Consider the following 25,432-nt stretch of genomic DNA (forward strand, 5'->3'; position numbering starts at 1 on the left):
TTCCCCTAACCTTTTAACCAAACTCCCTAACCCTTTAAACTAACTCCTAACCCTAACTGCTACATTCTTTACAAAATGGGTTCCAAAAAGCATTTTTGGGCTTTCCCAATAGGTGAACCCTTTTTGGTTCTATATAGCAACTTTTTTTCTAAGAGTGTAGCCTTGCTTAAATTAGCAAGCTAGCTATTGTTAGCCACCTAGCTAGAATTCGTAACAGATTTACATTAACCCTCCTGCTGTGTTCCGGTCAAATTGGACCGATTTACAAGTTTTGTCTCTGAAAAATGTAGTTCATTTAATCTGATTGTCATAAGGTTCCATGACTTTGTCCACACAGGGCATCTGAACACACAAAATACATTTGGATGATTTTCATAACATTTTGGGTGTTTTATTTAACTGCTGTGGTGTTCCCGGTCAAAAATGACCGGTCATTAAAAATGAATGGGTGAGACTACAATTAGTGTATAAAATTTAGTTCAGGCACATGCCCATTCATTTCGATGGACACACTCTCCCATACCCCCACATGCCTGTACTCTATGTTTGAACACACACACACACACACACACACACACACACACACACACACACACACACACACACACACACACACACACACACACACACACACACACACACACACACACACACACACACACACACACACACACACACACAGGTGGAAATATGGTATTAAATCATGGGGGCGAATTACAACGTGTAACAGAGGTTATTCGGTGAATATCCCAAGCATCGTGAATAAACTTGTTTGAGACATGAAGACTCACATTAGCTCCCCATATTGTACAGATAACTCTGATTTTAAAGTCCTGTGCCAACCCATCTCTGGTGAATATCAGTTGTAAATGAAACAATGTGATTATTGAAAATTCTGCCCTGCTTGATCTTCTGTCTGACGAGAGACACGGGATTTAGTGGCTGCCGTCAAAACATGAACCATAAACAATTGATGAACATGCACCTGTGTAACGGTCGTTATAACACAGCTTACAGACGGTATGCATTTAAGGTCACATTTATGAAAACTTAGGACACTAAAGAGGCCTTTCTACTGACTCTGAAAAACACCAAAAGAAAGATGCCCATGGTCCCTGCTCATCTGCGTGAAAGTGCCTTAGGCATGCTGCAAAGAGGCATGAGGACTGCAGATTTGGCCAGGGCAATAAATTGCAATGTCTGTACTGTGAGAAGACAAGCGCTACATGGAGACAGAACGGACAGCTGATCGTCCTCACAGTGGCAGACCACGTGTAACAACATCTGCACAGGATCGGTATCAGCCGAACATCCCACCTGCGGGACAAGTACAGGATGACAACAACAACTATCCAAGTTACAGCAGGAACGCACAATCCCTTCATCAGTGCTCAGACTGTCCGCAATCTGCTGAGAGAAGCTGGACTGAGGGCTTGTAGACCTGTTGTAAGGCAGTTCTTCACCAGACATCACCAGCAACAATGTCGCCTATGGTCAAAAACCCACCGTCGTTGGACCAGACCGGACTGCCAAACAGTGCCCTTCACTGACGAGTCAGGGTTTTATCTCACCAGGGGTGATGTTCGGATTCACGTTTTTCGTCGAAGGAATGAGCGTTACACCGAGGCCTGTACTCTGGAGCGGGATCGATTTGGAGGTGGAGGGTCCGTCATGGTCTGGGGCATTGTGTCACAGCATCATTGGACAGAGCTTGTTGTCAATGCAGGCAATCTCAATGCCGTGCGTTACAGGGAAGACATCCTCCTCCCTCATGTGGTACCCTTCCTGCAGGCTCATCCTGACATGACCCTCCAGCATATGACAGTGTCACCAGCCATGCTGCTAGTTCTGTGCTGGATTTTCCGCATGACAGGAATGCCATGGCCAGCGAAGAGCCCGGGTAACATCTCACAGTAAGAACTGGCAAATCTGGTGCAGTCCATGAGGAGGAGATGCATTGCAGTACTTAATGCAGCTGGTGGCCACACCAGATACTGACTGTTACTTTTGATTTTGACCCCCCTTTTGTTCAGGGACATATTATTCCATTTCTGTTAGTCACATGTCTTTGGAACTTGTTCCGTTTATGTCTCAGTTGTTGAATCTTATGTTAATACAAATATTTACACATGTTAAGTTTTCTGAAAACGCAGTTGACAGTGAGAGGATGTTTATTTTTTTTGCTCAGGTTAGAGCTTTTCTTGCATCTCTGGTATATAACGTTTTTGAGGCCTTGCTCACAACATTGTGGCAGCACAATGACCAAACAACATTCTGTATGTGAGGCTCTTGATCATATCTTGGATCTTGACACTGGTGAGGAGGAGAGAGTCCTTGTTAAACTTTGACACAAAGTAGTCTGTGATAAATAGCACAATATGTTTTATCTGTATTTGTTATAGTCAAAATAATCCATACAGTGTGCTTTTTTTAAAACTCAAAAATGAGTTCTATGAACTCAGGTCAATGAGGCCTGCAGGCCATAAATAGCAAATACAAGTTCAAAAATTGTAATGTTCACAAGAATTTAAGTTGATAAAAAGATCTAACATTATTATGGATTTATAATCAGCTATATTGGGGTGGATATTTTGGACCGGGAACACAGAATTAATTAACATGAAACGAGCACAACAAGAGGGTTAAGCAAATTCGTAACATATAATATGCATTTTACTTCGTAACATATCATGCAAAATGGATGATGGACATCCACAAATTAATACAAACCATATGAAACGTAACATATCATACGACGCATGTCTTGTATTCAAGATCCTTAATGGCCTGGCCCCCCCCCCCACTCAATATTTTTGTTAAACAGAAAACCCAGACATATGGCAGCAGATCCACAAGGTCTGCCATGAGAGGTGACTGTATAGTTCCCCTAAGGAAAAGCACCTTTAGTAAATCTGCATTCTCTGTCTGGAATACACTGCCATCAGACACACATAACTGCACCACATATCACACTTTCACAAAATGCTTGAAGACCTGGCTAAAGGTCAATCAGATTTGTGAACATGGTCCCTAGCTGTGTGTTGCCGCTTTCCATGTTGTCTGTTGTCTGTAGCTTGTGAGGTGTGGAAACACTTTGTTGCTTTTATGAATTTTGTTTTGCTGTTCTTTGTTCTATGTTGCTCTGTCTGTATGCTATGTCTTGCTTGTCCTATGTTGCTATGTCTTGCTTGTTCTATGGTGCTATTGTCTATATTGTAATTGTTTTTAATAACCTGCCCAGGGACTGTGGTTGAAAATTAGCCGGCTGGCTAAAACCGGCACTTTTACTGAAACGTTGATTAATGTGCACTGTCCCTGTAAAAATAAAATAAACTAGAAAAAAAAGAAATAGAGGTCTCGGATTTACGTACAGAATAATACGAAATCCTCGGAGACCAGGTTGAGACATTGAGTCACATGGAGTGACAGGTAGCCTAGCGGTTAGAGAGGCGAGCCAGCAACCGGAGTTGCCAGTTTGAATTATGGGTCCGACAACAAAAATCTGTCGTGAAGTGAGCTGGTAACTGGAGTGTTGCTGGCATCAAATCATTGATGCCTGCCATTGTGCCCTTGACCAAGACACTTACTCCCCCACAATAACTGCTTTTGGGGTGCCCAGTGTGGCAGCCACCCACATCTCTCCAAAAACCTGTATATTTATGTATGTGTATGCACTGGAAATCGCACATTATTGAGGTGTATCATTGTATTGAGTCACACTACTGTAATACTTTATCCGCTGCCACAGGGATTGTGGTATTAGGTATATACTGATGGGCTGTTGTTGGGAACATTGCGTCTCAGTTTCTTCCTCCCAAGGGGATTTACAATGTCAGCCGGTGCGACTGGCTCGTCAGCTGGAGCGACGCTCAGTCATTTGTCAGTGCCAAGCCAACTGGCAAGCTGAGGCTTCCCACACTGTAAGAGCAACATTCCCAGAAAGATGTTTGTGTCCCGTAGGAGATGGGCTGCTGTATTCGTGTGCTGATCACAGAATGGAGAGGAGACGTTGGTTTTGAAAAGCTCTTTATTTAACCGTTATTAATGACCTGTCTTTTTCTCTTTCGCTCTCTCTTTCACTCTCTCTCTTTCATGCTCTCTCGCTCTCTCCATCTCTCTCTCCCTCTCTACCTCTGTCTTTCTTCTAGACAGTATATGCTGAATCCATAGGAAGAGCCTTCAAATATTCCTCTCTTTTCTCTAAATCCACACCAGGCATAGTGTGTGTGTGTTTGTGCGTGAGCTGCTGTGAGAGGAATGTAGCTCAGAGCTATATATAGGACAGATCCTGGAGGGATGACTGAAGTGAGAGAGAGGGAGGGAGGGATAGAAAAAGAGAGAGGGGATATAGATGGGGATATAGTCAGCGGAAAATAGAGAGATGGAAAAGACAGAGAGAGGAAAGAGAAATGGAGAGGGAGGGAGGGATGGAAGAGACAGAGAAAAGAGTGACAGTGGTAGAGAGATGGGGAAGCATCAGAGTATCTACGGACAGACAGAGATAAGCACACTCATCCCATCATGGTATGCGTGTGTAGCAGTATTGCTTCCGTCCCTCTCCCCACCCCGAACCAGGGACCCTCTGCACACATCAACAACAGCCACCCTCGAAGCATCGTTACCCATCACTCCACAAAAGCCGCGGCCCTTGCAGAGCAAAGGGAACAACTACTTCAAGGTCTCAGAGTGAGTGACGTCACCAATTGAAACGCACCACCGCTAACTAGCTAGCCATTTCACATCGGTTACATTCACCCCCCTTTTGACCTCCTTCTTTTCCGCAGCAACCAGTGATCTGGGTCACGGCACCAATGTAGCAGTATTGCTTCCGTCCCTCTCCCCACCCCGAACCAGGGACCCTCTGCACACATCAACAACAGCCACCCTCGAAGCATCGTTACCCATCACTCCACAAAAGCCGCGGCCCTTGCAGAGCAAGGGGAACTACTACTTCAAGATCAACAGAGCGCGTGACATCACCGATTGAAACGCTATTAGTGCGCACCACCGCTAACTAGCTAGCCATTTCACATCGGTTACACGTGAAAGCATAGCAGAAATAGAGTCCGGTTGTGTCCCAAATGGCACCCTATTCCCTATGAATGCACTATGTAGGGAATATGGTGCCATTTGGGATGTAACCTCAAGGTGGGATCTGCTATAGGAATACCTCTCTCTACACATGGTACTGGAGATAGCAGACATGATGGGCTCAATATGTTCCAATTTAGATTTGTCAGTAGAAAATCACATACAGTATGTGGTTCTGTGTAGCTTAGCTGGTAAGAACATGGTGCTAGCGATGACAAGCTTGTGCGTTCAATTCCCGCACGATTCACAAGTGAAAAAAATAACACACTTTTTGATAATGTGGCATAATATAATGTTATTAGCAAATGTGACCTCTGAATCATGTGTCAAGTCACTCTATCCAGGACACACTGCTGGGCTACTCCAACGCACTTCTGAAAGTGCAGTCTGAAAACCGCTTTCTGTACCAATTGAACTATATATTGACCTTGAGTAAAGAACATGTCTGTTTCTGTAACGGCGTTCGTTTGTCGAAAGAGAGTCGGACCGAAATGCAGCGTGGTGGTTACTCATGTCTTTAATAAAGAAATGACGATACATGAAATAACTTATAAAATACAAAAACAACAAACGGAACGTGAAAACCTAATACAGCCTGTCTGGTGAACAACTACACAGAGACAGAAACAATCACCCACTAAATACACAGTGAAACCCCGGCTACCTAAATACGGTTCCCAATCAGAGACAACGAGAATCACCTGACTCTGATTGAGAACCGCCTCAGGCAGCCAAACCTATGCTACACCCCTACTCAGCCGAAATCCCAATGCCTACAAAAACCCCTATATGACAACACAATAAACCCATGTCACACCCTGGCCTGAACAAATATATAACGAAAACACAAAATACAATGACCAAGGCGTGACAGTTTCCCAATAATGTATGACAGATCCTTGAGTGACTCTGATACTGGTCAAAATACATCATTCTTTCTCTCACTCTCTCACATACATTTTTGCCTCCCTCCATTGTTTACTACTTTTAGTAAACAACTACACAGTGTGTGACCAGAAAAGCTATACTGTAAGTATTCTATAGTGTTTTAGCATCCCAAAACGTATTACTATCTCCTTTAACCTCCGCAAAATTGCATTGGATTTAATGTAATTGCTGTAGATAAAGTGAATAGTGGCTTATTCATGTTTTGTCAGGCAGGGTAAAAAATACAGCCTAAAAAAGGATTTATTTTAAAAAGCCATAGGAAATCTATTAAAAGCTTTGCATGGTACATATTTACACTGGGACATCCTGGTATCAGCTAAATCCCTTACCTCCCTCCTCATCCTCTCCCAGCCCTGTCCAATCCCTCTCTCCACCACTCCATCCTTATCTCCAATCCCTGTCCCCCTCTCTACCACACTCACCTCTCTCTACTATTTTCTCTCTCTCTTTAGTTTCTCTCTCTCGATCGCTCGCTCTCTCTCTCTCTCTCACACACACACACACACACACACACACACACACACACACACACACACACACACACACACACACACACACACACACACACACACACACACACACACACACACACACACACACACACACACACACACACACACACACACACACACACACACACACACACACACACACACTCTCAGTAAAGGACTAGAGTGCAGCAGATTTGTAAACAAATCACTTATGCTTTATTCATGATTCATAATCACTGCTTGGCTGTTATCGTGCAGGGTGGCTAGAATACAGCGCCTGTACATAAATGAGTAGGACCCCGGTCAGGCCGTCGATAAGAATGCCTGTGTGACACTAATCAAACGTGACTTTTACCATCAACAGGAGCAGTCGCCATGGGCAGGAATGTGGAATCAGAAAGGGATGCTTACCCTTCCGTTTGGCCTCTCTAACCTTTCTTGTTTGTTGGTTTTGTTTGATTGTTTTCTTTTTCGCCGTGCAGAGTAGGGTTATCAAACTAGGTTTAGTTTAGCCTTGCATGGAGGGATGTCACCTTCACTGAGAGCTGAAGTAACTGCTCCCCCTGGAACATAAAGGCCTTTTTTTCTGGATACAGATTAAGCCTAGTTTTACACTAATAAGCACTTTCAATGGTGAGTCCAAGTCAGTAGACTAAATATGTGTTTTGGAAACTGGTCCTATACATGAACAGTTTATAATTGCAGTTCACCTGTGATACTATCTGTAACTTGGCGAGTGTAGGTGGAAATATGGTATTAAATCCTGGGGGCGAATTACAACGTGTAACAGGGGTTGTTCGGTGAATATCCCAAGCATCGTGAATAAACTTGTTTGAGACTTGAAGACTCACAATAGCTCCCCATATTGTACAGATAACTCTGATTTTAAAGTCCTGTGCCAACCCATCTCTGGTGAATATCAGTTGTAAATGAAACAATGTGATTATTGAAAATTCTGCCCTGCTTGATCTCCGGTCTGACGAGAGACACGCGATTTAGTGGCTGCCGTCAAAAACAGAGTTAGACGGCTGTGTGTTTTAAGTGTCAGGTTTTATTAGTCGTATGAACGGCATACACATGGTATATACCGTCCAACTAAATGCTTACCGGAAAGTTCCTTCTCCACAATGCAACAACAATAAGAAATAAGAAAAGATAAGACTGCAAACATAAAGTAAATGGCTCAGGAGAATAGAATATACATTTTTACATACGTAAAGCATAAAACAGCATGGCACAATTTATAGTCTAATATTTACATGTGTATTGGGGAAGGGGGGATTGGGGGAGCAAGTGTTTAAATTGTGCAGTATTTAGAAATCCTAATAATATTCTTCTAGCAGCGTGTGTGTGTGTGTGTGTGTGTGTGTGTGTGTGTGTGTGTGTGTGTGTGTGTGTGTGTGTGTGTGGGGGGGGAACAGCATGTCTGTGTGGGAGTGTGTGCATGTGTGCTAAGGTGTGTAGAATCAGAGCAGGTGGTCAGTCCAGTTCAAGTGTTCAGCAGTCTGATGACTTGTAAATAGGACCTGTTCCCGAGCCTGTTGTATTTTTTATTCAGGCGTTCAGGCTTCCTTATTTTCACTCTGTCAATTAGGTTAGTATTTTGGAGTAACTACAATGTTGTTGATCCATCCTGAGTTCTCTCCAATCACAGCCATAAAATTCTGTAACTGTTTTAAATTCCCCATTTGTCACGTTCTGATCTTAGTTCTTTTATTATGTCTTTGTTTTAGTATGGTCAGGGCGTGAGTTGGGTGGGTTGTCTATGTTCTTTTTTCTATTGATTTGGGATTGCTGTGTTCGGCCTGGTATGGTTCTCAATCAAGAGGCAGCTGTCAATCGTTGTCCCCGATTGAGAATCATACTTAGGGATCCTGGTTTTACTTTTGAGTTGTGGGTGTTTATTTTCCGTGTCGGGGTTTCTTTCCACACGGAACTGTTTCGGTTGTTTTTTGTCACGTTGTTGTTTATTGTTTTGTTCAGTGTTCTTATTAAAAACCAAGATGAACACTTACCACGCTGCGTATTGGTCCGATCCTTGCTACTCCTCAGAAGAAGAGGAAGAGGAGAGCCTTTACACCATTGGCCTCATGGTGAAATGTGGTTTGCTTCCTCTTTGGCAACTGAGTTAGGAAGGACACCTGCATCTTTTTAATGACTGGGTGTATTGATACACCATCCAAAATATAATTAATAACTTCACCATGCTCAAATGGATATTCAATATCAGCTTTTTACCCATCTACCAATAGGGTAAAAAATGTTCTTTGTGGTTGAATCTGTGTTTGAAATTCACTACTCGACTGAGGGACCTTACAGATAATTGTGACCGACCGGCTCGATTCAGTTGTTATGTAGCAAAATGTGTGTTTTTTACATTGGATAAAAGTAGAGACTCGGGGCTAGAAAATGGTATAGTATCAGTAAAAAGTTTGGACACACCTACTCATTCAAGGGTTTTTCTTTATTTTTACTATTTTCTACGTTGTGGAATAATAGTGAAGACATCAAAACTATGAAATAACACATATAGAATCATGTAGTAACCAAAAAACTGTGTTAAACAAATCAAAATATATTTTATAATTGAGATTCTTCAAAGTAGCCACCCTTTGCCTTGATGACCGCTTTGCACACTCTTGGCATTCTCTCAACCAGCTCCATGAGTTAGTCACCTGGAATGCATTTCAATTAACAGGTGTGCCTTGTTAAAAGTTCATTTGTATCATTGTTCCCACCCATTCAGATGATGAAAGATATTGTCCCAAAGTCCATTTATTTGATGTTCTGTAGTTTTGGGCTGTAAACTCTTCCTAAGGCACACAGACATTCCAGTCTCTCACACAAGAGACCAGAAAGAAGTTGGGCTGCTGTCTTCTTATTTACAATGGGCGTGAGGTCATAACCTCCACCCATCAAACTCTCTATACCTCTCCCGCTCTGCGGGAGGGAGAGATATCTCTGTATAACTGTGATCCACTGTAACCTGACCCTCACAGGCCAGTCATGACATCTGTCTGTCTGTGTGTGCACTCATGTTAGTGTATGTCTGTGGGTCTGTGTGAGTGTGCATGGGCGTGTGTCTCTCAATGTGTGCATTTGTGTGTGTGTTTGTGCGTGAACGGATGTGTGTCTGTACATATCCAGGCTGTATCATATCCGGCTGTGATTGGGAGTCCCATGGGGCGTCGCACAATTGGCCCAGTGTCGTCCGGGTCTGGCCAGGGTAGGCCGTCATTGTAAATAAGAATTTGTTCGTAACTGACTTGCCTAGTTAAATAAAGGTTAAATAAAAAATAGAATAAATATGCATGCTTGTGTATGTCCGTTTCTGCATCTGTGTGTTCTGTGTGTGTGTGTGTGTGTGTGTGTGTGTGTGTGTGTGTGTGTGTGTGTGTGTGTGTGTGTGTGTGTGTGTGTGTGTGTGTGTGTGTGTGTGTGTGTGTGTGTGTGTGTGTGTGTGTGTGTGTGTGTGTGTGTGTGTGTGTGTGTGTGTGTTTTGGGGTATGCTTCACCACCCCCTGCTGTTTACCCATAGGCTGCAATGTATGCGAGGGACTCAAACCAGTCACCCTTAATTTCCCTTTATGTTCTGATGACACACAAACCTTCTGAGTCTGTTATGTCTTCTGATGTGTGTGCTCCAAACTCTTTGTCCTCAGAGCGTCCTCTGTTTCCCCCCATGCAGCTGAGCTAATGCAGACAAATGTCAAACTCTGGGGCTGGTCTTTTTCTGCCGAGCTGTCTTAGACACACAATGTTCAGGCTCAGCTCTGAGTTCCTCTTATTTTGTCAGTGTCAAATGCTCTGATGCCCGTCCCTGAGGGTAATGGAAGGGATCACTATGCTAGAATCCATGGTATTATAGATTGGTAGAAATAACAGTAATGGCTTGATCATCACACCATTGTGCTACTCAGTTGTAGTGTTTTAAGTAAGGTTAGAGTTATTAGGTTATTAGATCAGTTGTTATGAAGTGATGAACAGAAAGTGAACCTATGTGGCTTAGTTGGTAAGAGTGTGTTGCTAGCCATGCCAATGCTGCTCGTTCAGTTCCCTAAAGGATCACACTCACACACACTGAAAACATATGCACTCACTGTACTATAAGTCAGGATAAAAATGTCTGTTAAGTGACAGTACAGTATTGTTATTATATATTTTAACGAGTCCCTTCTCTCTGGTCTCTCTTTCTCTCTCCACAGTTCAAAGGGCAGGCCAACCTCCATGTGTTTGAGGACTGGTGTGGCTCGTCTGTAGCCCAGCTCCGAAAGAACCTGCACTTCCCTCTATATCCCCATGTGAGTATACTGTAGAGCTCTGTCTGTTTGTCCGTCCGTCTGTCTGCCTTCTCTATGTCTGTCCGTTCGTCCGTCAGACATGTTCAGGTCTTCATCTTATGGTTTGTACACGTCTATCATTCCAGACGAGAACTACGGTGAAGAAGCTGGCTGTGGCTCCAAAATGGAAGAACTACGGCCTCCGAATATTTGGTTTCATTCATCCATACAGAGATGGTGAGAAACCACTAATCATACTTTCTACTTACACCCTAGAGGTTGAGTTCCATTAGATTAAGTGCCCTTGGGTGGAGTTGCCTATAAATGCCCAACCAAGTGACTAACACTACACCAAGTGCCCTACCAACTGACTCAATTCAACTTGGGCTAAATGCCATCCACTAATGAGACCTTTGACAAGTACCCCTAGTAGAACCCTATCAGAGGTTCTCAGACCCTCTCAAGGGCTATTGCAAAAGGTTAGATGGATAACCTCCATAGTATCAGTTAAAGGGACATTTCACTCGTAAGTAAACATTGACATTTTCCAACCTCGAAAGTAGTCTAATGTCAAGATGAAACCATGTGCAATGACATCAGTTGTATAAATCCAGCTATATGCCTCCATTCCAAATGAATGGAAAATATTTTTTTCTAAAAACAAGAAATTAGACAGTGCTTATCTTTTCCATTCATTTGAGATTGAGGCGTACAGCTGGATCTACACTATTGATCTACACTATTGATGTCGTGGGACACGGTTTCATCTTGACATTACTTTCCGTTTCTGAGTGAAATGTCCCTTTAAGAGTCACCCAACACACACCATAACCCCCATAATATCAAACCACTGTGGTGGAATTATTGTAATCAAAAGGAGAGACTTTTAGATTTCTTCAGAACAATCCAACTTTATTATTTAATTACTGCAGTAATGGAGCTGGTCAGTAATCACCCCTGGAGGTGATCACTGAGAACTCAACCAGCTGGTTTGAGCCACAGCATTTTATAGCCAAGTCCATTCATGACAAACAACAGATGTATGCAATGGGTCACAATGTTACTAATAATTCACAGCCAACCATATCTTCTGTAAATACTGTCCTCATTGTGTAGAAACCAGGGTCTGGCCCTGAGCCATCTCTACCTGGTACCTTACAGTCAGTCACACAGACACTAATCATGCTATGGAATGCGGTCTTTATCACCAATCCATCGTAAATCCACTGTCCCAGAGGCACACTTTTAATTCACACAAACACAATAGAGTTATAATAATCCTCTATTCTGTTGCATAAAACAACCATTTGATGCAATAACAGTATTATAACATAATATTGTAATTTCTCCAACCATATCACACTTATCACTCAGTCTATGTGGTTTTTGACCATTCCTGTCTTGGCCTCTGAGCTTTAACTCCAGAGCAGAAGCATACTGTGTACTTGTGCTGCTGCTACTCCGTTGCCACACACACACACACACACTCTTTCTCTTAGTGAGGTCAGCTGTATAAATATAGCTACAGAACCAGGCCCCAAATCCCCATACAGCAACTGACAGAGTGTTATATAGAGTTATATAGAGAGTTACTGAAGGCTGGGGCCTTGCTCTAGGTATGGACTGGGGACACTGTGTCTGTCAGTCCTGCCTCAGCACACACACACACACACACACACACACACACACACACACACACACACACACACACACACACACACACACACACACACACACACACACACACACACACACACACACACACACACACACACACACACACACACACACACACACACATACACACACCATTTTGACTATATTTCTATTTCCCAGGTGATTTCCAGTTTTCGGTGTCGTCAGATGATAACTCTGAGTTCTGGGTGAGTCCTGACGAGAGCCCTCTCAATGCCAGACTACTGGTCTACGTTGGACAGGTAAGGACTGCACCAAACACAAACTATTCTATTCTATTATTTTCTTTCGATTATGTTTCATTTAGTTTCTATTCACCCTTAAAGGGATAGTTTTCCAGATTAAGATTAGGGTAAAACACTGAACAATATCCCTTTAAAATATACCAGTACTATGGTACTATCACAGTAGTAGGGATATAGGATACTTTGCGTGTCAACGTTGTGATTTATGAGGTTGGCGTGTATGGGGTTTTTATGAGAGGGGGCGTGACCATATATAGCATGTATAATATGGGTTTCTTACCATTTGTTTTTTGATTCTTTAATCTAGTTGTTTTTATCTAGTGATCAAGGCACATATGTGTGTGTATGTACACTGATTGTATAAAACATTATGAATGACAGACTGGCCAGGAGAATCCAGGTGAAAGCGATGATCCCTTATTGATGTCACTTGTTAAATCCACATCAATCAGTGTAGATGAAGGGGAGGAGACAGGTTAAAGAATGCTTTTTTAAAGCATTAATACAATTGAGACATGGATTGTGTATGTGTGCCTTTCAGAACGTGAATGAGCAAGACAAAATATTTAAGTGCCTGTGAACGGGGTATGGTCATTACTTAATTTGAGCCGGATCAGAACAGGGTCCGGTACCTCTCAGTTTTGGACAGTTTCGTTCCGGAACACATTTGCCAGGATCTGGTACATCTTGTGACATGAAACATTATTTTTCACTGTTAGTATTTTTTTGTTGTTGTAAACATTTGAATAAAAGCATTCACAGTTAATTCAAGTTGACTCCTCTGTAGTTCTCCTGGCTGCACCCTCAAAAACACCCTAAAAAACACCCTGCACCCTAAAAAAAGCAGTGCCTGATATTCTAAGAATTGATTTGTGTTGGGCTGGCCTGGGTTTATGGTTTGCACAACATTGTAGTCTTATATTGATAATGGCGCCGGAGGGAATGGCTGCTATTTATCGGGCTCCTAACCAACTGTGCTATTTTGTTTATTTTTCGCATTGTTTGTAACTTATTTTGTACATAATGTTGCATCTACCATCTCTTATGACTGAAAAGAGCTTCTGAAAATCAGAACAGCGATTACTCACCTCAAACTGGACGAAGATTTTTGAATGAGTTCGACACAAAGGTTATACTGCTTTGACGAGTCCAGGTCCAAATCCCTGTCATACGCGTGAAGAAAAGACAGAGAAAAGGTGGATGAGGGTGGAGTGCCTTGTGAGAATTTGTGGGCAAATAGGTAAACCACCACTACCCTCCATATTATTGGCAAACATTAATTGGAAAATAAACGGGACGATTTACGATTAAGACTACCCTACCAACGGGACATTAAAAACTGTTCTATCTTATGTTTCACCGAGACGTGGCTAAACGACAACATGGATAATATAGAGCAGGCTGGGTTTTCCTGGGCGATGCAGGACAGAGACAGAGACAGGACAGGACAGAGCAGCTACGTCTGGTAAGACGAGGGGCGGGGGTGTGTGTCTAACAGTCAATAACTGCTGGTGCGCGATGTCTAGAATTAAAGAAGTCTTGAGTTATTGCTCGCCTGAGGTCGAATAACTCATGATAACCTGTAGACCATACAATCTACCAAGAGAGTTCTCATCTATATTATTTGTAGCTGTTAACTATTCACCACAAACCGATGCTGGCACTAAGACCGCACTCAACGAGCTGTATAAGGCCATGTGCAAACAAAAAAATGCTCATCCACAAGCGCCACTCCTACTGGATGTGGGCCTTTAATGCAGGCAAACTTAAATCCATTTTACCTCATTTCTACCAGCATGTCACATGTGCAACCAGAGGGAAAAAAACTCTAGACCACCTTTCCTCCACACACAGACACTCTTACAAAGCTCTCCCTCGCCCTCCATTTGGCAACTCTGACCACATTTCTATCCTCCTGATTCTTGCTTATAACATAAACTAAAGCAGGTGACTTGCTAGTGACTTGCTCAAGTACCAGTGAATTGCTCAATACGGAAGTGGTCAGATGACGCGATGTTACACTACAGGACTGTTTTGCTAGCACAGACTGGAATACCTTTTGGGATTCATCCAATGGCATTAAAGAGTATACCACCTCAGCAACCGTCTTCATTAGTAAGTGCATCGACGACTTTGTTCCCCGCAGTGACCATGCATACATATCCCAACCAGAAGCCAGAAGGCAAAATCCACAATGAGCTAAAGGATAGAGAGTCCCGCTTTCAAGTCCAGACGCTTATAAGAACTCCCACCATTCCCTCAGACGAACAGGCAAAGAGTTAACCTCTTCGAGATAGGGGGCGCTCTTTTAATTTTTGGATAAAAAACGTTCCCGTTTTAAACAAGATATTTTGTCACAAAAAGATGCTCGACTATGCATGGAATTGACAGCCTTGGAAAGACAAAACTCAGACGTTTCCAAAACTGCAAAGATATTATCTGTGTGCCCCAGAACTAATGCTTCAGGCGAAACCAAGATGAAGTTTCATACAGGAAATGCCCCAGATTCTGAAGGCGCTGTGTTCCAATGTCTCCTTATATGGCTGTGAATGTGCCAGGAATGAGCCTGCACTTTCTGTCGTTTCCCCCCATTGTCTGCAGCATTGTGACGTGTTTGTAGGCATATCATTGGAAGATTGACCATAAGAGACTACATTTACCTGGTGTCCCGCCCGGTGTCCTGTGTCGAAATTATTGCGTAATCTGTAGGTCCATGCGCGTTCCATTTCTTCAGAAGAGAAAGTCAACTGCCACGATGGATTTTATCGTCGATAGATATGTGAAAAACACCTTGAGGATTGATTCTAAACGTCGGTTTGCCATGTTTCTGTCGATATTATGGAGTTAATTTGGAAAAAAGTTTGCGTTTTAATGATTTTTTTTTTCCTTACCCAAACTTGATGAACAAAACGGAGCGATTAGTCGACACAAATAATATTTTTTGTAAAAACAGAACATTTGCTATTTAACAGAGTCTCCTCATTGAAAACATCTGAAGTTCTTCAAAGGTAAATTATTTTATTTCAATTCTTTTCTGGTTTTTGTGGAAAATGTTGCATGCTGAAATAGAGGCATAATCCTATGCTAGGCTAATACTAATACTAATACTGTTACACAAATGCTTGTTTAGCTATGGTCCAAAAGCATATTTTGAAAATCTGAGATGACAGTGTTGTTAACAAAAGGCTAAGCTTGAGAGCAAATAGATTAATTTAATTTCATTTGCGATTTTCATGAATAGTTAACGTTGTGTTATGCTAATGAGCTTGCGGATAGATTTACACAATCCTGGATACAGATTTTTTTCGTAGCTAAACGTGACGCAGAAAACGGAGCGATTTGTCCTAAACAAATAATATTTTAGGAAAAAACAGGCTGAAACAGGCTCCCATTAACATCGATGGGGCTGTAGTGGAGCAGGTTCAGAGTTTCAAGTTCCTTGATGTCCCCATCACCAACAAACTATAATGGTCCAAACACACCAAGACAGTTGTGAAGAGGGCACGACACCACCTTTTCCTCCTCAGGAGACAAACATTTTTTGGCATGGGTCCCCAGATTCTCAAAAAATTCTATAGCTGCATCCTGACCGGTTGCATCACTGCCTGGTATGAAAACTGCTCGGCATCTGACCGTAAGGCGCTACAGCGGGTAGTGTGTATGCCCCAAGTTTCCTGCCATCCAAGAACTATATCCAGTCTCCCAAGTCATAGACTGTTCTCTCTGCTACCGCAAGGCAAGTGGTATCGGAGCATCAAGTCTAGGTCCAAAAGACTCCTTAACAGCCATAAGACCCCCAAGCCATAAGACTGCTGAACAATTAATCAAATGGCCACCCGGACTATTTACATTTATATAGACCAATGCGTGGCCATTGCTGTGGTGAAAGAGAGAAGCCACCTGCATTTCTCACAGAACTAGAATGAGATTCACTTTAAGTGATCTTTCTCCATATCCCTGCTCTGAGCATGAAACTCCCATCTTTACAGAGTTGTACTTAATAATTTATTTCCTTATAGAATCATAGTCGCGGGAAGGGTGCTGGAGGTGCCGCAACACCCCTGATAAATTGAAATACATTTGCCAAAGTTACAGAATTACTGCTGTCATCCAAAACAGGCCTTTCACGAAATTTCAAATACAATTGCGGGAAAACACAGATCATTCTGAAAAGAGAATAATAATCTGTCTGTGGGCTACCCAGTTATCAACTTCCAAATAGACCTTTTGAGCTAACATCATTGTTTTACAAAGTAAGAGAGAGATAAGCTTTTGTCATGAGCGCATTGGCCATGGCTGGTGAGTGGCCTGCGCCTCATTGGGTGAGTCAGTGAAACTGGAAAGCTTTTTTTAGGACTATAATTTCCTCCTCATATTGTACAATATGTGGGTCTCCACACACCTAGGCCTAGGCTATTGATGGATTCAAAACAGTGTCGTTTTTATTGATCTCAGATTTTCAGTATAGCCTGTCATTTCGATCATTTGTAAGCTATTAATAAATATCCTGCTGAAGTCTCCAGTCATCTAAATTTATGTAGAAGGAAAATGTTTTTCCGGACCATAGGCTATTAAACATTTTCCCCATGTGTGCAATTTCTGGAAGTGCCTCTCTCTGCTTTACTGTTCTATGCCAGTACGCAATTGCGATGATAATGCATGAAATGCTTTATTATAAGGGATTTTTCTTTCATGTGTTCCGGTACCTCTGAACCCCCCAGGTCACCCACCTCTCTGGCTTTTTGTTCTGTATTTTTCCACCTCCCAATTGACAAATTAAGCACATGGTATAGTAGTATGTGCCAGGCACACCAGTTTGTGTCAAGAACTGCAACGCTGCTGGGTTTCTGAAGCACAACAGTTTTCCATGGGCATCAAAAAACTTGACACAACTGCCATTGGAGTCAACATTGGTCTTCAACATCGTCTTGTTTAGTTTATGTGCATGTGAGAGAGAGGAGCAGGAAGGAAAGGCAGAGGGGGAGAGGTGTGTGTGAGTGTTGTGGGTTGTTTTGTGGTTCTCGTCAACTCCTTCACAACCCCATGCTAGACCGGCAGGGCAATTACATTTTACAATACATCCACTTCACGTGTGATATGATGTAGTTGTGTGTGTGTGTGTGTGTGTGTGTGTGTGTGTGTGTGTGTGTGTGTGTGTGTGTGTGTGTGTGTGTGTGTGTGTGTGTGTGTGTGTGTGTGTGTGTGTGTGTGTGTGTGTGTGTGTGTGTGTGTGTGTGTGTGTGTGTGTGTGTGTGTGTGTGCAGGTGGCTGTCAATCGGGTGGTGTTGGCAGAGCTGTGATTACTAACATCATGTCTGTGTAGAATTATACATGTACTCTATCCAGTGGATAACAAGTGGTGTGCCCTCAAATTGTCTTAAACTGCACTTTACCTTCAAGGAAATAGTGTAAAAATTAATGAAAATACACGTTTTAAAGGGGGGTGAGTTGAAATGATTCAATAGAATATGTATTATAAAGTGTTTTTTTTACATGATCAAATAATGTATTTATTCATCCACGTAAGATTATGCTTTTTGGTACTAGTACACTCTCAAAATCTTGACTACGTAAATTATTGCATTCATGAGAGTGTGCAAAGCTCTAGCGCATGAAGTCAGAAGTTTACATACACCTTAGCCAAATCCTTGGGAGCATTTTCCAAATGCCTGAAGGTGCCACGTTCATCTGTACAAACAATAGTACGCAAGTATAAACACCATGGGACCACGCAGCCGTCATACTGCTCAGGAAGGAGACACATTCTGTCTCCTAGAGATGAAGCTTAAGGGCTAAGTGCCACAAACAAAGTTAACTTCCCACACTGAAAGGAGGGAAAGGGCTACCTAAGTATGGTTCCCAATTAAAGACAACGATAGACAGCTGTCCCTGATTGAGAACCATACCCGGCCAAAACATAGAAATACAATATCATAGAAAACAAAAACATAGAATGCCCACCCCAAATCACAACCTGACCAAACCAAATAGAGACATAAAAATGATCTCTAAGGTCAGGGCGTGACAGTACTTTGGTGTGAAACGTGCAAATCAATCTCAGAACAACAGCAAAGGACCTTGTGAAGATGCTGGAGGAAACAGGTACAAAAGTATCTATATCCACAGTAAAATGTGTCCTATATCGACATAACCAGATGACCTCCTATACCACCATAAAAAAGCCAGACTACGGTTTGAAACTGCACATGGGGACAAAGATCGTACTTTTTGGAGAAGTGTCCTCTGGTCTGATGAAACAAAAATATAATTGATTGGAGGAAATAGGAGGAGGCTTGCAAGCCAAAGAACACCATCCCAACCGTGAAGCACAGGAGTGGCAGCATCATGTTGTGGGGATGCTTTGCTGCAGGAGAGACTGGTGCACTTCAGAAAATAGTTGGCATCATAAGGCAGGAAAAGTATGTGGGTATACTGAAGCAACATCTCAAGACATCAGTCAGGAAGTTAAAACTTGGTCGCAAATGGGTCTTCCAAATGGACAAGGACCTCAAGCACACCATACTTCCAAAGTTGTGGCAAAATGGCTTATGGACAACAAAGTCAATTTATTGGTGTGGCCATCACAAAGCACTGACCTCAATCCTATAGAAAAGTTGTGGGCAGAACTGAAAAAGCGTGTGCGAGCAAGGAGGCCTACAAACCTGACTCAGTTACACCAGCTCTGTCAGGAGGAATGGGCCAAAATTCACCCACTTCCCACTTATTGTGGGAAGCTCGTGGAAGGCTACCCAAAATGTTTGACCTAAGTTAAACATTTTGAAGGCAATGCTACCAAATACTAATTGAGTGTATGTAAACTTCTGGCCCACTGGGAATGTGATGAAAGAAATAAAACCTGAAATAAATCATTCTCACTACTATTATTCAGAAATGTCACATTCTTAAAATAAAGTGGTAGTCCTAACTGACCTAATACAGGGAATTTTTACCTGGATTAAATGTCGGGAATTGTGAAAACCTGAGTTTAAATATATTTGGCTAAGGTGTATGTAAACTTCTGACTTCAACTGTATGTGAACAATTTATGAATACGTGCAATAAGCAGTTAACACATGTAAATTAGGGTAGTGTACTTACAGGTTCTTTGCAACATTGAAAATATTATTGGACCAGTATTTGTTGATAATTTAAGATCTCTTACACTTATGAATACTGTATGTAATATGTCAAATATTAGTAGACTAAATGTGGGTAACACTTTATTTGGATAGTCTCTAGATGCTACAGACTATCTATAACATTTCAACTAACTGCATTCTTTTTTAAACTGCATAGTGTACAGACTCTATAAACAGGGTCCTTATAGGATCACAATTGCTTTGCAGCATGTTCAGGATTTATTTCAGCGAGTCAGGATACCATTTGAATAAACTAGATATCCTAAATAGTGTTGTGTTTGCATTGGCTAAAATAGGCTATACAACACTAACTAGGCCAGCCAGGAGTACTTGTAGGTTTCATTCAGGATAGAGGTTCCCTCTGAGCAGGGGGAATATCAAATAGAAAAAAAATCCATAAATCCAACACAGTTCTACACAATACAGTGTGTACAGGGCAACGTCCATGAATGTATGGTGGCGTTAGCCATTAAGGAAGCATTAAACTGGAAGCATCAAACGGGTTATGCCATTGAATAATCCACATTGAACATGACAAAATACTAATTTCTAATGTGTTCTTTGGTGATTTGATTTGTTGTTTATATCGCTTCTAAAACTGAACATGGAATGGAATGTATTTGATAGAAGAATGTTTCCGGCTTGTGCACGCTAGGCTAAGTAAAATACAAGATAACCAACTTTGGCTCAAAATGTGATTACTTCCTGGAGCTTAGAACATCACAATTTTCCATTGACTTCTACATTAATCTTCCATCCGCATGAGATAATTACAGGAAGTCGCTGGTTGAGTATCTTGGTAGACTAGCATCTCTGATTCAAGTTTCTCCGGCGATAAAGTTATCCATTTTCCATGACAGAAAGATATGTGATGAACAGAGTTGAAAGGATTCTAAATACTACTAGTGTTCTAAAATATACAATCTGAATGTTTTGTTTGCCTTATAGTGTGTCTTATGATACTGCTCCACCCCTTTGTTTAGGCTAAGCCAATGACTGTATATATGAAAGCTACTGGCTACAATGGCATTCTATGAAACCTGAACACTTGTCATGCTATGTAACTAACATTATAACAATACCTACACATTCTAGCTATAACAATAATAGAAATAATCAATACAAATACGCAATGTTTCTACTTACAAGTAATGTCCAGCAGCAATAAGGCCATCTCTTACCTGCTCGAATGTGTCTGCCACCAAAGCAAGTCCATGTGCTGAACAACAGCTAGCCATGTTAAGGTCCAAGCATGGACAGCGCTGGCTTTGTATATGTGACTCAAATACTATCAGGATAGACTGAAGGTGATGCTGTTAAATGACAAAGACTTATCCAATTGTTTACCAGATCGATACAAAAGCGCAGTGGGCTAGTAGGTCATGTGTTCCTTGCATACAAGCTGTGTACAACACTGTGTTTTCTGAAAGGCACGCGCTAATTCACTACAAAGAGAGGGCCACGCATACATGCTATAGTGATACTTCAACCGAATAGGACAAGTTATACATCTTGGGAAGGCTGAAAGACTAAACCAAATGTGCATACGTGCTGCGCAAAACATTTGTGCATCTTTTCCAGAAATCAATTTCTGTGTAGCCAAAACATCAACACATTAGCATTAGCCATTTTGCACTATGCGAATGAGGAAATATTTTCTAGCACATCTGAAATGATTATCATATCAAATGTTATTTGTCACATGCGCCGAATACAACAGGTGTACGTACACCTTACAGTGAAATGCTTACCTACAAGCCCTTAATAACCAACAATACAGTTTAAGAAAAAATAAGTGTTCAAGTTTTTACTAAATAAACTGAAGAAACAATAAATACAAATAAAAATGAAAAAAATAAGAAAATAGAAAAATAACAGATAATAAATACATAAATAAATGTGTAACAGATAATAACAGATAATAAATACAAATTCAATGTGTGGGGGCAACGGTTAGTAATTGTAATGTACGTAATTGTCAAAGGAATTTAATAATTCCTATAACACATTCCTATATGTGTTCATTAACCAATTCAATTAAAATCACTCTATCTGTTTCTAAGAATTTGTAAGATCCTTATTTGTATAAAATAGACAGAGACCAGTCAATCAAAATTAGCCAATAGCATTTATTCTCAAGAACGCGCTGCTCCTAGAACTATGTACAACAGCTTATATTTCACATATGATGTCATAGGTTTTAAAATGTCCTTCCTCCTCTCGACCAGGACAAAGCAGGTTCAAAAGTTAACTGGCGCACATACATGACACACAATATATCTGGATTAACTCCTGAAGTCTCACCATCATTTTTTACCACTTTAGCAGACAGTTCCAGATGCAGAAAACATGGAGGGGCTCTCGCTGTCTTATTTGATCACCACAGAGTTATAGTTGAGTCGGTTCAAACATAGGTTAATGACCCGCTTTGCTTACTTAAGACACACACACACACATTCCTTCCTACACAATGGTTATAATTTCCAATGATTCCTTATCCATGCTACATAACCTCTTTCTTAGGAAGTAACATTATTAATCAGATATTGTAAAACAGGGTAGTTAAATTAATTATAGTTCTATTTAAATGTAAATATTGTTTAATCATTATTCATAAAATTCCTAACAGTAATGTGTACATGTCTGTAGAGGTAAAGTGGCTATGCATAGATAATAAACAGAGAGTGGCTTATTGGTGGTTTATTGGGAAATGTATTGTTGTCATCAAACCGGATATACATGGTTTCAAAGGCTGACATGTGAGCAGGGATAATATATAATATTGATTTTTTTTATTCAAGTTTTGAAGTTGGTCATTTTGTTTGTGTATTGAAAAAGGAGTTATCAGAGTTGAGGTTCTCAGTTTTGGTGCACTTTTGACATGTGAGGAAGACTGAGTAGGGTCTGGTGATTTATGCCGCTACTGACAGCTGACGATTTATGGCCCTGTGTTGGAGGGGAGAAAGGCTGATAAAGATCTCAACTGGTGATTTGGCTGGCTGAGAGCTCGGATTTTCGTTGTAAAAAAAAAGTTGATTAATTACTAAATTATAAACAACAAGAATGAAATCCCACCCATGGGTCCACTAGAGGGTGCCTTTGGTCATTCAACTGCAGGTTAATGAATCAATGGGTATATATCATTCATTTCTAATTAGCAAATAAGAATTCTAGCTTTAAATCACACAATTGATTGTTCAAGCGCTTACACCAAATCTAGCACGTCACTTTACTTACTTCGCTCACTTTTAACAATGCCGGCCATCTGTTTCAGATTCAGCAATCATTGGTTTGTCCAGAACCACCCCCTGTCTTCTGTATGAGAAAGGTTCACTCAATTATTTTCATTGATCACCATCTTGTTGTACCTCTTTTTCACTTCCATCAAGAGGTTTTCCCTTTAGGGTGGTTTAGGCAGAAATCTGCCCTCCTCGGTTTCTTTGTTTGAGGCAGCCTTTCACTGGCCTTGCCACTTATATTTTATGAAGTTGACGTGGACTCCTGGGCATCCAAGTCGTTCAAACTTGGGGTAGTATGCCATCTTGTACTTAAGGCAGTGTTTCCATCCATCAAGGCCGGTGCGGGATACTTTTATCTCTGAAACAATGGTGGGTCTTTGTTATTAAGGCTTCAGCCACCTCTTCTAATTGGGAATCATTTGGGTATGCTGTGTACTTGATTATTTCCTCTGTCATGCCTTCAATAATGTATTATTTCAGCTTTGAGATAAGAAGGTTTAATTCACATTGAATGGTGCTACTAGGATGCAAAAGCTGGGGTCCCCAACTGTGCGGGGTTACTGGCATGCCAGAGCTAGTGTCCTCACTGGGTAAGTATATTCCTTTCAAAGTACTTTTACCTTCAATTTCAGTTGTAGATGTCAGATTCATGTATTTGTTTCCAAATTCAACATCCTTGTACTGGAGCCTGAAGTTCTCTCTCAGTCCCAATATGTTCTTTATCTCAAGGCATAGTTCATCCAGACTTCCTGACACAAGGGTTCATTCTCTGGAGTCATGGTCTCCTCTAAAGACGATTCTCAGCCTAACTGGACCAACCGTCTTGCAACCCCTTTATTCTAAAGGGGAGAAACAGAGGGGGAAAAAAGGTATATAAACAGTATATATATATAATTCAGAACATTAAACATGTGTATTCTCTTCTTTTGTACTGCTCTGTAGCTTCGACCCAAAGATTCATCTGACAAACAAAGAAATGTGTGTGCTGCAGGCCAAGGCATGGATCAAAGCTGGCGAGACATTCAATGACATCATCAAGAGATATGCTGGACCCTATGTCAGAAAGGTGTTTTTGGGACCACATCATGTCTATTGTCCTGCTAATAGCCTCCAGGGCTGAAAGACAAGTTCCTTACGTTTTTCCCCTTCTACTTGCCTCTTCCTTTTTTGCGGTAATGCTGCAATTATTTGGTTGTAATTTTGGGTAGAGCAGACATTTCCATACATTTGTGTTAGCTGCATGTGTGACATAACTCCACCAGTCCTATTTATGATATAATTTACAAAAATTATACCTTTTTTTAAATGTTATCAAAAAATAAAGTTTTTAACCACAATATTTGATGGAGTATTTGATCTGTCTTTTCTGGTGGATTAAACTGAAATTACAACCAACTTTCTATGGCTGGTTAAAAAAATTATGATATTTTGTAGATGATTTCGTTTTCAAATACCTGAAAATTAGCTGTTGTAATCTGAACAAAGGGAAAAGGCCATTCTTGAACATGGGGTGAGACATTCTTACTAATTTTCTAGAGAACCAGTTTGGATTTAAGTGCAACTTTCGTTTGACTGATGCCTGTAGTAAGAGGTCTAATGCTTTAATATTTAATAATTTCTGCCCTCCGAATTTTAGATTCATTATATACATAGGCCCATGTGCACCTTCATCAGATGAACTCAAACATGTTGCCTAAAGTGATTTTAATTCATGAATTTAAATGTTTTTAATATTGTGATAGTGAAGAGCAAAATAATCCTAATATTTCCAAATTAAAATCTGATTGATTTATCAAGACCAGTCCCCATGCTATGTCATTCAGTGAAATGTATTCCCATGGTAATTCGTGATGGATCCATTAATATATTTAAAGTCTCTAAACTCGGCAAGAGTATTGTCCTGTTGATAATTGAAGTAAACATCTGCATTTTGAAAGTATTTTTATCATTCTTTTATTAACGAAAGCATATAGATGTTGATGAAGAAATACTGTACAGTATATGCTTTACCCGACATTTTGCGGTTGCCTGATGTTTGGAAAACTTTAGAGTACTTAAAACCTGTTAAGACTCCCATTCCTGTGCGGGTAGCGTGACTACAGCTCAAGCTCATTACCATAACGCACAATGCGCAAAAATATTCCTAAAAATATTTAACCTCCACACATTAACAAGTAAAATAGCTCAAATGAAAGATAAACAAGTTGTTTATCTAGCCAGCAAGTCAGATTTCTAAAATGTTTTACGGCGAAAACATAGCACATATTTATGTCAAACCACCACCGCAGACATAGCTTATTAGCA

The 25,432-nt window shown here is 41.0% G+C and overlaps 1 protein-coding gene across 1 annotated transcript in view; it reads left to right on the forward strand.

Annotated features, from left to right (window-relative positions):
- Positions 1 to 25,432, forward strand: part of b4galnt4a (beta-1,4-N-acetyl-galactosaminyl transferase 4a) — a 470,997-nt gene that overhangs the window by 297,365 nt on the left and 148,200 nt on the right. Inside the window, exons 4-6 of the mRNA XM_046358032.1 lie at positions 10,736 to 10,831; positions 10,957 to 11,047; positions 12,647 to 12,747. Coding sequence (XP_046213988.1) covers positions 10,736 to 10,831; positions 10,957 to 11,047; positions 12,647 to 12,747 — 288 coding nt within the window. The remainder of the gene's footprint in view (positions 1 to 10,735; positions 10,832 to 10,956; positions 11,048 to 12,646; positions 12,748 to 25,432) is intronic.

Source organism: Oncorhynchus gorbuscha, linkage group LG01 (genome assembly GCF_021184085.1).
Source record: "Oncorhynchus gorbuscha isolate QuinsamMale2020 ecotype Even-year linkage group LG01, OgorEven_v1.0, whole genome shotgun sequence".
In the NCBI taxonomy this organism is placed as follows: Eukaryota; Metazoa; Chordata; class Actinopteri; order Salmoniformes; family Salmonidae; genus Oncorhynchus; species Oncorhynchus gorbuscha.